This window comes from Austrofundulus limnaeus, unplaced genomic scaffold, assembly GCF_001266775.1.
Source record: "Austrofundulus limnaeus strain Quisiro unplaced genomic scaffold, Austrofundulus_limnaeus-1.0 Scaffold9, whole genome shotgun sequence".
In the NCBI taxonomy this organism is placed as follows: Eukaryota; Metazoa; Chordata; class Actinopteri; order Cyprinodontiformes; family Rivulidae; genus Austrofundulus; species Austrofundulus limnaeus.
In genome coordinates, this window is record NW_013952411.1 from 2,848,273 (window position 1) to 2,861,811 (window position 13,539).

Below are 13,539 nucleotides of genomic sequence, written 5' to 3' on the forward strand. Positions count from 1 at the left end.
AAAAAAAGCCAGAATTAGCCAAACGGCTATTTTTCATCTATAGTCCCCTGGCCATGACGTTAAAAAGCAGTATGATACAAAAATAAAAATACAATAATAACACACAATAAATAAAAGCAGGAAATTAAATTAATCATTAAAAACAATATAACACATCAAATGCAGCTTATATTTAGTGTTGGCACATGTTAGAGTCAACAAGCCATTTTTAAAGATGCTTAGTAAAGACTTATAGGTTGATAGCTGTTTAATTTCACCTGGTAGTGAGTTTATTATGAAATGCTTCATAATGTTTTATAGTGTTCACACACTTGTTATGTAGCAATAATACATCCTTTATAAATTGGCACCAYAAAGTCATTGGCCTCACTTTGTGAGTTTTTCTTCTTGTTTGATAAAGTAGAAATGTTACTTTTTAAAAATGTTTTCTTCATTCATTATAACAAGCTTCAATAAAGGACTTGATACACTATTTCAGTTCTTCACTTAAAGAAAAAACAAAGTAAATTATAATAATGTGACTGCATATTAAACACCCATAATTGTTTTTTTAGTTTATTTTTCTTTTGTACTGAGGGAAACAAAGAAAGTACATGATTTGGATGTCTGGAGCTGCTTCTGGTCTGATTTGGAACAAAAACCAGTTTAATAGCGTTAAATTATTAAATAAATGAGTCTTGCTGATCCAAAGAAAGTCTGAAGGGGACCTCATGTGTTGCTATTCCACCTCTAGGAAACACAAGACTGAATACYTCCCTCCCTCTGATTAATTTGTATATATTTTTATAATTAACCAAGAAAACAAAAAAAGAAAATTCAAATATATATTCATCTATCTATATAGATATACATGTGTTGAATTAATTTTGATAAGTTAGTTTGATGTGTTTTCAGCCCAACGTCGTGACTCAGACTCTGCTGCTTCTCTCCAACAAATCTGCTCCAATAAGTTTCATTAAAATCTCAAATTCACAAACATTAGATCAAAAGAAGCATTCGATTCAGTTGAAAATGTAAAGTAAATCATGTTAGGTTGTTACAAATTGTTTAACTGTTACCAACATCCAATGACTTAAACAATGTCTAACTTCTGTATTTGCTGTGTTAAATGAACAACCTGAGCAGCCTTACCTTCAGCAGACTGGATGAGTCCTGCAGAGACKGAGGAGGAAGACGAGTGAGACGAAGAGGACCAGGAGGAGGGAATTACTGACTACGTCACCCAAACCAGGATTAATCTTCACTCAGATGATTGCAAGTGGATAATCTGTACAGCAAACTGGAAAGTGGCACAGACCAAAACAAAAAAAAGTCAATATTTTTTTAATTCCTTTTGAACTGTTTTTGCAAAGTTTTCTTGAGCTTTTTTGTGTTCCTTCTCTTTCTGGCTTTCAAGTTTTTCAAGATCTTTTTTTTCCTTTTCTTTGTATCTTCATCTTCCTCTCTGTGTTTGGCTGCTGTCCTGTAAAACAGATATTTTATTCTGTTGCAAACATCTGAAAGTTTAGTTCTTTATTCTAACCTGTTTTGCAAAAATGATCAAACTGCCAATGTTAAATGCAAATGCGTATCAGAAAAACACACAAAAACAGAAGAACATTGTGTCATTTTTGCACAAAAACTTGTGTGTTTTCTCACCTCCTGCAGTACCAGTTAATGCTCATCACGTGTGACATTAAAGGGGCTGTGGGAGTGAGACCACCACCTGTAAAGGAGCACTCGTTTCCACATTAAACATTCCTCTGCACATTCTTTGAACTCCCCCTGAGAGGCGACTTGTTTTGTGTCCCAGATTACAGATTATTCATCCATGACTGCACAGCATCAGACAGACTGGCCTCTCTTCTAGTTCCTCTCATTAACTGCAGTCATAAAGACGAAGGTAATGTTAGTTTTTATGAAACTGTTTTTATTTTTTTCTTGCAGCATGTTTGCTGATTGTTGAACCTCATTTTTGTGTCATTTTGTCTCAGAATGATTGATTTCTTACTCGTGGGTTGGTGCTGTTGATAGCTGACCTGCTGCTTTGTTCATCTGGACCCACTTTTAGAACTGAAGATCTGATTGTGATCATGACTTTTCAGTCAACATGTCTATTGAGTTTCTTTTTACCTGCCCACTAGATGTCCTCTGACCTTCCTGTCTGTCACCTGACTTGACCTTCTTCAGCTCTCCTGATCAGCTCAGTTCCCCTCAGACCACTTTCCTTTCTGTCTTTCACCAGAAAAAAATCCTTRTGTTGTTGTTGTGTAATTATTTTTAACAAACAGAACAATTTCTCTAACTGTAATTTACTTTTGTTTTTACAGTCTTTTGTTTATTTAGACATTTTTTTTAATGACCAAAGTTTATAAAGGCTGGAGTCCAAGGTAACAGGATGAGTTGTTGCTCCTAACTCATAAAGAAAATCCTTGTAAATATACTGTACTGCAACTAAACTAAGTATTTTAGCTAAAGGACAAGTTACTGCCATGATGGAAAACAATCAAATTAGATTTCCCTGAATTTAAAACTCTTTTTTAAGCTAAATTACCAGTTTTCAGGCCAAAATAGATACTGTATGCATGATGCTCTCCTCTCCCTTCCAGCACTTATTTTTCTCTTTCAGTCTGAAAATAAAACAAATCATAACAGCATGAAGAGTCAAACCATATTAACTCTGACAGAAAATAATATGTTTAAGTTTCAGAATCCTGTGTCTGAAGACRGGGTCAGTGTGTGTGAACAGATTCTGCTGTACAGCTGGCTCTCCCTGCTCCACACACTGAGGACACTGTCTCCTCAAGCTGGCAGACTTTGCACCATTGTTCCTCCGTCACGCTCATTAGTGGACGCTCAAGGATAACAAGCTGGACGCAGCAACAAAAGGGTTAATGGAGCCTCCGAGTTCGACATCAAACCCATGTTTCCAGCTCGCAGCTGAGGTCATTTAAAACCTGAGAGGAAGCACGAGTTCGCAGAAGGATGTGTTTTTCAGGTCGCAAATCAAAGTCTGTCCTTTTTGTTTGAGAGAACGTGACTCGTTTTGTGCTGTGCGATGACCATAAACAGGTGTTCCAGGTCAAAATGTTTCTAAACTAAACACAGCTTTGTATTATTTCATTATCTCCAGTGAGATATTGCGTTTACGTCGATATTTGTACAGAAATATGTGACATTCCCCTCCAGAAATCTGAATCAGAAGTGATGATGTGAGGAGCTGCAGTTCTCTGAGAGCTTTCAAATTTAATTAGAAAATATTGTTTAAAACTGCTCAGATGTGTAAACATTAACTGTATGACTCTGTGTGTGTGTGTGTGTACCAGTGATTAAGTCTGCATGTGTGTGTTTGTGTATTGTGATTAAAAAGCAATTTGTAGTTATATTTTCTGTTTTGTTTTATTATTGCATTGTATGTCCTTTTTGTTACTCGTCAAGGGACTGCAGATGTGAATTAGCTTACACTAAAACCTTATACAGCGCATCAAATGGTGACATTTAAATTTGAGATTTCACTTTAGTGAATAATAAAAAAGATCTCTTTTAAAAAAGAAAAATGTCTATGAACCATTTTTCCACTTAGCACAACAATAAGTAAATCAGTGTTTGGTAGATTATTTCTTTTTTGTAACAATGCTTCCTGGCAATAAATCTTATATATATATATTGTTGTAAAGTCTGTTAAATTCCCTTTTAAATGCTGCCACATTTGTAAGGAACATGCATTTGTAGGATGAGCAGTAAAGCTGAGTGTGTGGGCTGCTCACATGAAACATTTGTCAAATCTTCTTTGCAAACAGCTTATTTTCTATCTGCTGACACGTGTTTTGAGCTTCTGGTACTCCCAAGTGCTGCCAATCATATCATTTATTGCTAAGAAGCCTTGTTGCAAAGAAATAATCTACTAAAGACTCATTTACTTAATTTTGTGCCTCCTTCTGTCCATCAGAGGATAAACTCTACCATCTGGTGGTTAAATTCATCAAACACCATGTTACTCAAATGCATCCAGTAATTCATAAAAACACCTTAAAAAATGTTAAAACAGACATACAAATATTTTACAACACAAAATACAAGAAAAAGAAAAATATCTGTGAGGACAGTCTAACTACCACAAATAAATACATTACAAATTTAACGTTTTTTCTTTAAGAAAGTTTTACTTTTTAGAGCGTTGATCTGTTCACAGGTTGAACTGAATACAAATCACCTCAAACGAGATGAATGATCATAAGGAAATAAAAGTCAGTTCTACAATGAGGAAGTCAGATTTTCATAGGTTTTACAAAGTCAGACTGATGGGACACACAAAAAAAAACTATAAATAAATAAAAACAAACATTTGAATAAAGTCTTATGATTGAAAATTAGAACTGCAGCCAAGTGTTTTTGTTCCTGCTGAATCATCATTTTCTGTTTCCTTCCCTCGGGCAGTGATGAAGGAACTATCTGATCGTCACATGACAAACTAAAACAAGAAGTGAAACAAGAGTTTAAGGCTGCAGCTGCATTTAGAGCCTCAGTGAATCTGACTCACAAACACCTTCCTCTTGAGTTCCCAGTCTCTCAGCAACTACTGATCATGAAGATAAAGGTTCACTTCTGTGTTTCACATTTGGTTATAGTTTGGCTGATACTTGGTAGAAATTATCCTTGTTGTCTCATCTTGTTGAAACGTTAAACTTGTGCATTTTGTCCACTGAAAACAAGGAGTCAGTCACTGAAGTGTTTTAACTGGACAAACAGAAGAACTGCACTCTTTTCTCAGTAAGAACAACAAAAAAAAAAAAACCTAGAAAGCTATTTAAAATTAATCAAAAGCAGCTAAACGTTTTTAATTAATTTTATAAACTAGCTGAAAACGTCACCTTTATCGCACAAATAAAATGTAAACAGAAAGGACCTTGTGTGTTGTCTGGAGTGAATGTAGTTATTTAAAACAAACTGAAGTTTGGTCAGTTAACTTTGTTGTTTCTCTTTGACAAAACTTAGTTACTAAACAAACAAAAAAAAAGAAGTCGTGTGTGAAAATTATCTGGCATCACATCATGTAAAGACGATCAAACACGTGGGTAAAAACTAGCATGTTGTTAAATTCTCTTTGACATAAAAAAATGTCCAAAAGTTTAGCTGAACCAGTGTAACGAGCCTCCTCTTCCACTCAAGCACAACTCTTTTCAGTCCTAAAGTCACCTTTCTGTTAGGAGCAATGTGCCCCCTGGTCTTTCCTGAGTTCGATGTGCCCCATGAGGTCTCAGCCCAAGAAAAACATAAGTCCCGCCATGATGCTGAAGCCCACCAGGATGAAGATCACCTTGAGGAGCTGGTTCCCAGCAGAGTTGAGCTCATGAGGGAGGATCTCCATGAAGGTGATGTAAATAAAGGTCCCTGCAGCGAGCCCTTCCAGGACGGCCTGGATCAGAGCTCCGGACGACAGCTGGGCCTCCATCACGCTGATGCCGATGGCGATGCCTATCGGGGACATCAAGGCGAATATTGTCAGGTACGCTGCGATCCACAGTGAGGGGACCGCACTCTGCACCAGCTTCAGGGACAGGCTGAACACTATGATGCTCTTGTGGACCAGAATAGCAGCGCAGATCTCCAACACCTGCCAAAACAAGACAGCTATCAGTGATGACTCGCTCCAAGAAACATACTGAGGAGTGAATCAGTAAAAACATTTGTGTCTGCCGCGTGTCACCTATTGAGACACTCAACATGTAATCAACATTAAACTGAGGATATTCAAAGTCAACAGAGGCTGATTTTCCACACATTTAACCACATTCAGCTCTGGGGAGTTTTTAAATCAACTATAGTCTACTTTGTAAGAAGATGAGCTATGTATTCAATTCAGGGGTAAAACTAAATTTTCAGCTGCTATTCTGTTTTCAAAAATTTTGAAAAAAAAGAGTACAGTAGAACAGTGGTGAAAACTACTCAAATTAAATATTTAATAGACCACAGCAAATAAATAAATAAATAAATTTAAATGGACTGCACTTATAAAAGAGACTTTTTACCCAATCAGGATACTCAAAACATTTTACACTACAATCTGTGGCCTCACTTACACATCCACATTTGCACAGCACTCCAAAATATAAATTATAGAATTAAGAGAATATAAATCTCCATGTCCTAATTAACTTGTAATTTATTGAAATTAATAATAAACATTTGTTTAACCTTAAAAGTACAGTTTTTAAATTAAATGTTGCTGAAACAGCAAGTTTCTGAGTGGATCTGTGCTCCACAATGCAGTCTAGGTGGAGTAGTCGAACACAGATCCACTGATCCTCCAACACAGAGCAGCTTCAGAAGACGTGTTGATCAAATAAATTTAAAAATAATTTGTATCATTCGATACATAGTGTGTATTGAACAGTTCGATACAGATACATGTATTGTTGCTAAACTAATAAATATGTGGCGTTAGTTTATACGTAGCTATAACGACATATGTTTAATATGTATTAGCTCTGCGCTAGCACAAAAGCTAACAGGCTAAACTGAGGTCCTCCATCATCATTTTCAGTTTCAGACTGAGTCATTTCTAACCTCTCCTCTCTGTTAAGGCACTCTGGTTTCATTTAAAAAGGCTGATCGTCAGATATTGCCCAAGATTAACCTTCAGGGTWTATAAGAGCTCACACAGCCTAGTGAACGCCATCATTTACCCGGTATCCGTTAAGAAAATGGTGCCATGTGGCAATATATTAGAGATGGGATWAATGGCTCTTTGAGGGGATCCAGATCTTGCGTAGCTGTTTGTTTCATAGAGCCATTCAAAAGAGCCATTCAATTTTGAACGTATACATCATCACGTAGGGAAATACGTAATCACGTAGGCGTACGTAATGACGTAATCCCGTCACGTGGGTGGAACCATGTGTTTGTCAAGGGGTAACCCCCATCCCCCTTTCACCGTGAGCTTCTGTACTCCACAACTCCGCCTGTTTTCCGTGAAAAAGCAAAACAGGAGCGATTTAAATACGAAAAAATAAAAATAAAGGTTATAATGAGGAATAAAAGAAAATAAAACTACAAATGGCTCGATAATGGCTGTGATTCGCCTCCTATCATTCATTGTAAAGAGCCGTTCAAAAGATTCGGATCGTTCGCGAACGTCACATYTCTACAATATATTTTAAATTTATAAAAACTAAACAGCCCACAGTATTTTTACAGTCTTTGTTTTACAGTTGAAGTAAATGTTTATCAAATAATGTCTAACATTATAAGTAATGAAGGAAGTGCTAGAATTACTTTTTGTCAAAATGTGCAATCAAACACTGTGTGAGTGTGTGTGCCTGGGTTTTGTTACCTTTTTCTGGTATACACACCTACCTTGTCAGGATCAGTAGCCCTTTTGGGGACCAGAGCCCAGTCTTAAAACAGTGGAGTGTAATGTCTGGGCTAGAGGTAAGGTTTATGTTTTATGAGGTCAGTTASGTTGTGGGGGAGGAGCTGGACTCGATGGCTGTAATGTCAGACAGGAGGATGCTGTCGAAGCTATGTACCATCCTGGACAAGATCACTCATCCTCTCCATGCCGTGCTGCYCAATCACAGGAGCTCGTTCAGTGCAAGACTGAGCGTAAACATTCACCACAGAAAGTCATTTCTGCCTGTGGCCTTCCAACTACACAACTTCTCCCTCTGATTAATATATTTATTTACTTTAATATTCTTTGTATGGTTACATCTTATAGCCTCGCATGAAGGAACTGTAATAAAGTCAGTTTCCCCTGGGATTAATAAAGTAATGAGTCTGATTTAGGCATGAACTGAGTTTAGGTTAGGGTTAGTTGTGTACTGGGGGTGGTTAGGATTGTAGTAAGGTTAGGCTACAGAAATGAACTGAAGTCAATACACGGTCTTAATAATAGAAGGTAGAGAAGACCTGTGTGTGTTTAATGTACTGTAACTTTGCAGCGGTGACAGCTCTTCTTTGGTAAACATATAGTTCTCCTTCAGTGTGCTACAGGTAAAACCACAGACCACTTCCTGACGTATCTTACTGTACAGACACTTACAGTACTAGTAAAACTCTCTGTACATGGAGTACCTTCTCAGGTTATTGAATGAGAAAGTGTCCACACTTTAGACTGGCAGACTGACAGGAGCTGTAGTATTCATCTCTTCTGTGCCCTAACCACAACCTTTTACCTACACTTTCTCCTTGTTCCTGTTCCTGCAGGTCTGCTGTGTCAGCAGTTTGTACAGCGGGTAAAATAAGTATTGAACACGTCACCATTTTTCTCAGTAAATATATTACTAGAGGTGCTAATGACATGAAATTTTCACCAGATGTCTGTAACAAAAGTGATCCATACATACAAAGAAATCAAACCATAAATGTCCAGAAATGAAGTTATTTGTAATAATGTGGAATGGCACAGGGAAAAAGTATTGAACACATGAAGAAAGGGAGGTGTAAAAAGGCATGGAAAGCCAAGACACCAGCTGAACTCTCTCAGTAATTAGAAAGCAAGCCTGCCCCTTGTCAGTGCAAGTTAATATCAGCWGGTTCAGTCCCAAATGATGGCCAGGTATCACACAAGAACCATCTGCTGATGGGTAAAAGTAAAGAGCTCTCTCAAGACCTTCACAACCTTATTGTTGCAAAGCATAATGATGGCATCGGYTACAGAAGAATGTCTAAACTTCTGAAGGTTCCAGTGAGCACTGTTGGGRCCATAATTCAGAAGTGGAAATAACATTATTTCACCATAAACCGACCACGACCAGGTGCTCCTCACAAGATTTCTGACAGAGGAGTGAAAAGAATTATCAGAAGAGTTGTCCAAGAGCCAAGGACCACTTGTGGAGAGCTTCAGAAAGACCTGGAATTAGCAGGTACGATTGTTTCAAAGAAAACAATAAGTAATGCACTGAACATCAGCCCAAAAACACCATACCAACAGTGAAGTTTGGAGGTGGGAACATCATGGTGTGGGGCTGTTTTTCAGCATATGGTACTGGCAAACTTCAAATAATTGAAGGAAGGATGAGTGGAAAAATGTACAGAGACATTCTTGATAAAAATCTGCTTCCATCTACCAGGATGATGAAGATGAAACGTGGCTGGACATTTCAGCAAGACAATGAGCCCAAACACAAAGCCAAGGAAACTCTCAGTTGGTTTCAGAGAAAGAAACTAAAGCTGCTGGAATGGCCCAGCCAATCACCTGACCTGAATCCAACAGAGAATCTATGGAAAGAACTAAAGATCAGAGTTCATAGAAGAGGTCCACGAAACCTTCAAGATTTGAAGACTGTTTTTGTGGAAGAATGGGCCAAAATCACACCTGAGCAATGCATGCCACTAGTTTCTCCATACAGGAGGCGTCTTGAAGCTGTCATTGACAACAAAGGCTTTTGTACAAAGTATTAGATAAATTTCAGTAAGTGTGTTCAATACTTTTTCCCTGTGCCATTCCACATTATTACAAATAACTTCATTTCTGGACATTTATGGTTTGATTTCTTTGTATGTATGGATCACTTGGGTTGTTACCAACATCTGGTGAAAATTTCATGTCATTAGCACCTCTAGTGATATATTTACTGAGAAAAATGTTGACGTGTTCAATACTTATTTTACCCGCTGTATATTTAAGACGGTTGAGGATTTTAATGCGTGCATTTTCACGTTTTAAATTATGCTTGTGTTTGTTTTGGAGCMGAGAGCCACCAAATGTAATTTCTTTGCGCACGATGACAATAAAGAACCTTTGAACACACAGAGATGCAGGTGAGCCTGAGGCTAAGCAGGCCRGCACAGTTCAGGCTTGTTTGCGGTCAGCAGATCTGAATCATGTGACCGTGTGATTTGTTTCCTCGTAGAAAGTCCCGAAGCCCTGAAATGAAAGTTTCCTTTAAATGTATTTACGAGCTGCACATTTGACCCTCTGTCGGAGCAGAAGCTGCACGAGGCGAGGGAGAGAACACGAAGCTGCAGGCACTGTGAAAGCAAAACAGAAGCAAACAACGAGAGGAAGCTCCAACGTCAGCTGAAGCGTCAGCTCACCTTGGTGTCAGTGCTCTGCAGGCCGATGGCGAGGCCCTCGAACACCGAGTGCAGCGAGAGCGACAGGAAGAGCATGAAGGAGCGAAAAGGCGAGTGAGCCTGGAAGTCGACGTGGACGTGGTGCCCACTGCTCTCCAGGTCGGGGCCCCTCACCGGCCCGTGATCGTGCTGCACGTGGCCGTTTCGGTTTTCTGTCAGGAGGGGGGCTCTCTCGTCACGAGAGCCGTGGACTTGCCGGCAGTTCAGGACGATCTTCTCCAGTATGAGGACCATGAAGAAGCCAGAGGCCATGATGAACTCGGGCAGAGGAAAGCTGGACTGTTGACATCGAGATTTCAAATTCAGTTTGATGCAGTCAGACTTTACTGAAATAACTATTTTATTATATAAACAGAAAGGTTCAACATTCTAAGTCATCCAACAATATTTGGTTTTATCTTGATTACAATAACCGCAGAGATATATAAACTACTTGAGAGAAAAAAGTAAAATACCTTAACAGAAAATGACTGGAAAAAATTAATTTCACTGACAAGAAAAGTACTTAAGTACCGCTCACAATAATCGTGAAAGTATAATTAAAGTTACTTTTACACGCGAAGAAGTGAAGTGTTGAATTTACTGAGCCAAACTGGTTCCACTAAACCCAGCTGAGTAAACTGCTTTAAATTTACTCAACTCAGTTCAGTGGACCCAGTTATTGTAACTTGGTTATGTAAATTCAACACTTCATTTTTTAGAGTGCATACACTTCTCCTTTCATGATGAGTTCACTCATATTTAAATTTGTAACTAGGTGTTACATTTTAAACTAAAGAAGTAAAATACATGTTTTTGTTTTGGATGTTACAAAATAAAAGTAAAAGTTAAAAAGTACTACAAATCCTCAAAAAAATGATCGAAGTACTGTAACAGAGTAAATGTACTTAGATAATATACACTTCTGGATACCTGCAGGAGTCTGCCACTGCAAAAAATAAATTAAAAAGTGGAAAAAGTTATTTTCTCCATATTTTGGTCTAACATCTTAGAAATTGGGAGTGTAGGCCGAGTAAAATAAATATCTCTACAGTATAAAGAATGATCCCAGATTAAATTCTCAGTGTAAATGTTTTGTTTCCTCAGACGTACGTCGACTGTGTGAGAACTGAGTTCTGTGCTGATGTCCGACAGATAGTCTGGGATGATGTCAAGCAGACAGGCTGCCAGGAAAACACCGCCTGCAAAGCAGCTGATCAAACTCAGCACTTGGCGATGGAATTCTGCAACACAGAAAAAAAGAGGACTTCTTTTCATTTTTTAGGAGACGACCTTAAGCACACATGACAAAACCAGCTGCAAAAACACAATTATTATTAAACACAATTATTAAAATTGACATGTCTGTCAATTTTATATTTTTAGCTCAAGGATTACATGTTTATTAAACCAGAATAACATGAAATTATTTAATCTATAAAGTTATTTTTGATGCCTGTTAGTATTTGATGTATTTAGGTCATATCAGGCTGCACTGTAGGGTTTTAGTGCCCACTTTGGAATGTATTTTTGTTCTTTTTTAAATATGCAGTAGCTGGAACGACAAAATATTTAAAGTTGACTATGGGGAAAAATAAAAATTTGAATCATGCGGTATTAAGAATTCATTGCTCATTTCTGACAAGACAATTTCTTAGAAACTAGGATAAGTTTTGGAGAATCGTGTGATTATTATGATACTGTACAAAGGTTAGAATAACAAACACGGATGTAATGAAAATGATACTTTCACTTCCAAGAAAGCCAAGAGTTGACCATCTTGACGCTTTCATTGTTCTTTTAATGATGAAAATAAATGTAATCATGTGTTTGCGGGGGCGTGGTCTGAGCTTCATGCTTCATCCTCATCAGGTGACTCCTGCCWGTCTGAGAGGAGGGCAAACCATTTTTACCAACTAAAACCTTAAAGTTTTAGAATAATAAAGTGGAAAACTTTTTAAGCAGTGCCGCACTTTGGTAAGACACAAAAATGTTAATAGTGAAGTTTCAAAGGACGTTTTGATCATGATTGACAGTTAGCCTAATTAAAGTTTTAAACAATGCCTTTATTTTCCTGAACACGGTATCTCTTCTCTTTGGTCTCAGGAACATCATTAGGGTTTTATCAGGAACAGTCGATGAGATATCAGCAATAGTAAAATGTTTAACATTATCAGACACAAAGCATGTGATTCACGTGGAAATACTGTACGATAAAATTTTAACTAAAGGCTGTAAATTCGTATAAATCGAGCAGAGCCCTTCTTCGCCAAACTATATTCTAATTTATTGGTATTTGCTTATTTGCGTAGAGAAATTCACTTTGAAGGAAAATTAACAGCAGAAAAGTACATCTTATTATATCTTATCTTCATCGGCATTATTGTTGTGAAGCAACAAATAAACTAATCACGAGAAATTTACATTTTGGTCTCAGCCAAACCTGACGCGTTTGGCTGAGATTGAACTGTCTCTCCTCTAAGACGAAATAAAATAGTCATTTGTATAATCACAAAACGCACAGCAAATATACTTATTTGGCTGTTCCATGGTCAGTACTTACCTGASCCGATGTCTCGAAACCATTGAAGCCGAGCAGGGATAAACCCAAACAGGAGAGTTAGGAGCAGCAAACCGATCAAAACGCCGATTTTCACCTGAAGGAGGTGATCCATTTTTAAATATAAAATTTTGTTTAAGGAGTGTCCGTCTGTAAACTAACCATATTCAACATKGGAACAACAATGGAGTCTGTTAAGGCACAGCTAGAACTGGGTGGTGATTAATAACACCACTGAAACTAAACTCATCGCCCTGATGTTTTTATTTGCCCGCAGTGTGCTGCTGCAGGTACGGTGGCCGGGGAGAGTCAAAACAGCGACGAGAAGTCGTTTCAGAAAAGCAGGACCTTAAAGTCATGTGTAGTTTCAGTGTTCACTTTTTCGAGTCACAAAAGTCTTTTATGTCTGTAAAAATAAATACCAACGTTAATTTTAGCTTAAGGCAGTTTGCTTGGCTTTCAATTCATGCATTTTTATAAATGTATTAATCTGCTGTTATTTGTTTCATACTTTACTATTTTGATAAATTCATTGTTTTTGGCTCACACTTTAAACTACTTTAGAGTTTTATTGTACAGCAGTTCACATTTCTAGTTCGATTAAAAGTGCTCTATAAATAAAGTTCATTTGATTTGCCTGTTTACTGATTATTATAATTTCTGTATACTGAGGAGACAAAGACTGGCAAGTTTGCAAGTTTATTTGGGCTCATAAGTAACTCCAAACACTAATTTAGTGTTGGAGGCATGACAAATTACAAATAAAGTTTATTTGAATTGCTAATCCCGAACACCCAACTTCTCATATTATTATCTTTGATCTAAACGGTTTATACTCTGTCAAAACAAACATTTAGCTTCCAAAAAGACAAGTATGTATGTATGTATGTATGTATGTATGTATGTATGTATGTATGTATGTATGTATGTATGTATGTATG

At 37.5% G+C, this 13,539-nt stretch overlaps 2 protein-coding genes across 2 annotated transcripts in view; both read right to left on the reverse strand.

Annotated features, from left to right (window-relative positions):
- The window catches only part of rlbp1a (retinaldehyde binding protein 1a), a 5,872-nt gene extending 4,671 nt beyond the window's left edge, over positions 1–1,201 (reverse strand). The window contains exon 1 of the mRNA XM_014001523.1: positions 1,132–1,201. The gene's annotated coding sequence lies outside the window, so the exon portion shown is untranslated. The remainder of the gene's footprint in view (positions 1–1,131) is intronic.
- Positions 1,202–3,526: 2,325 nt separating this feature from the next.
- Positions 3,527–12,896, reverse strand: slc39a1 (solute carrier family 39 member 1). Its single transcript, XM_014001525.1, has 4 exons — positions 12,602–12,896; positions 11,152–11,282; positions 10,021–10,338; positions 3,527–5,593 (listed from the first exon to the last, which is right to left on the reverse strand). Exons 1-4 carry the CDS (start codon positions 12,711–12,713, stop codon positions 5,237–5,239), a joined length of 918 nt encoding a protein of 305 aa, XP_013856979.1. The 5' UTR covers positions 12,714–12,896; the 3' UTR covers positions 3,527–5,236.
- Between the last annotated feature and the right edge of the window lie 643 nt (positions 12,897–13,539).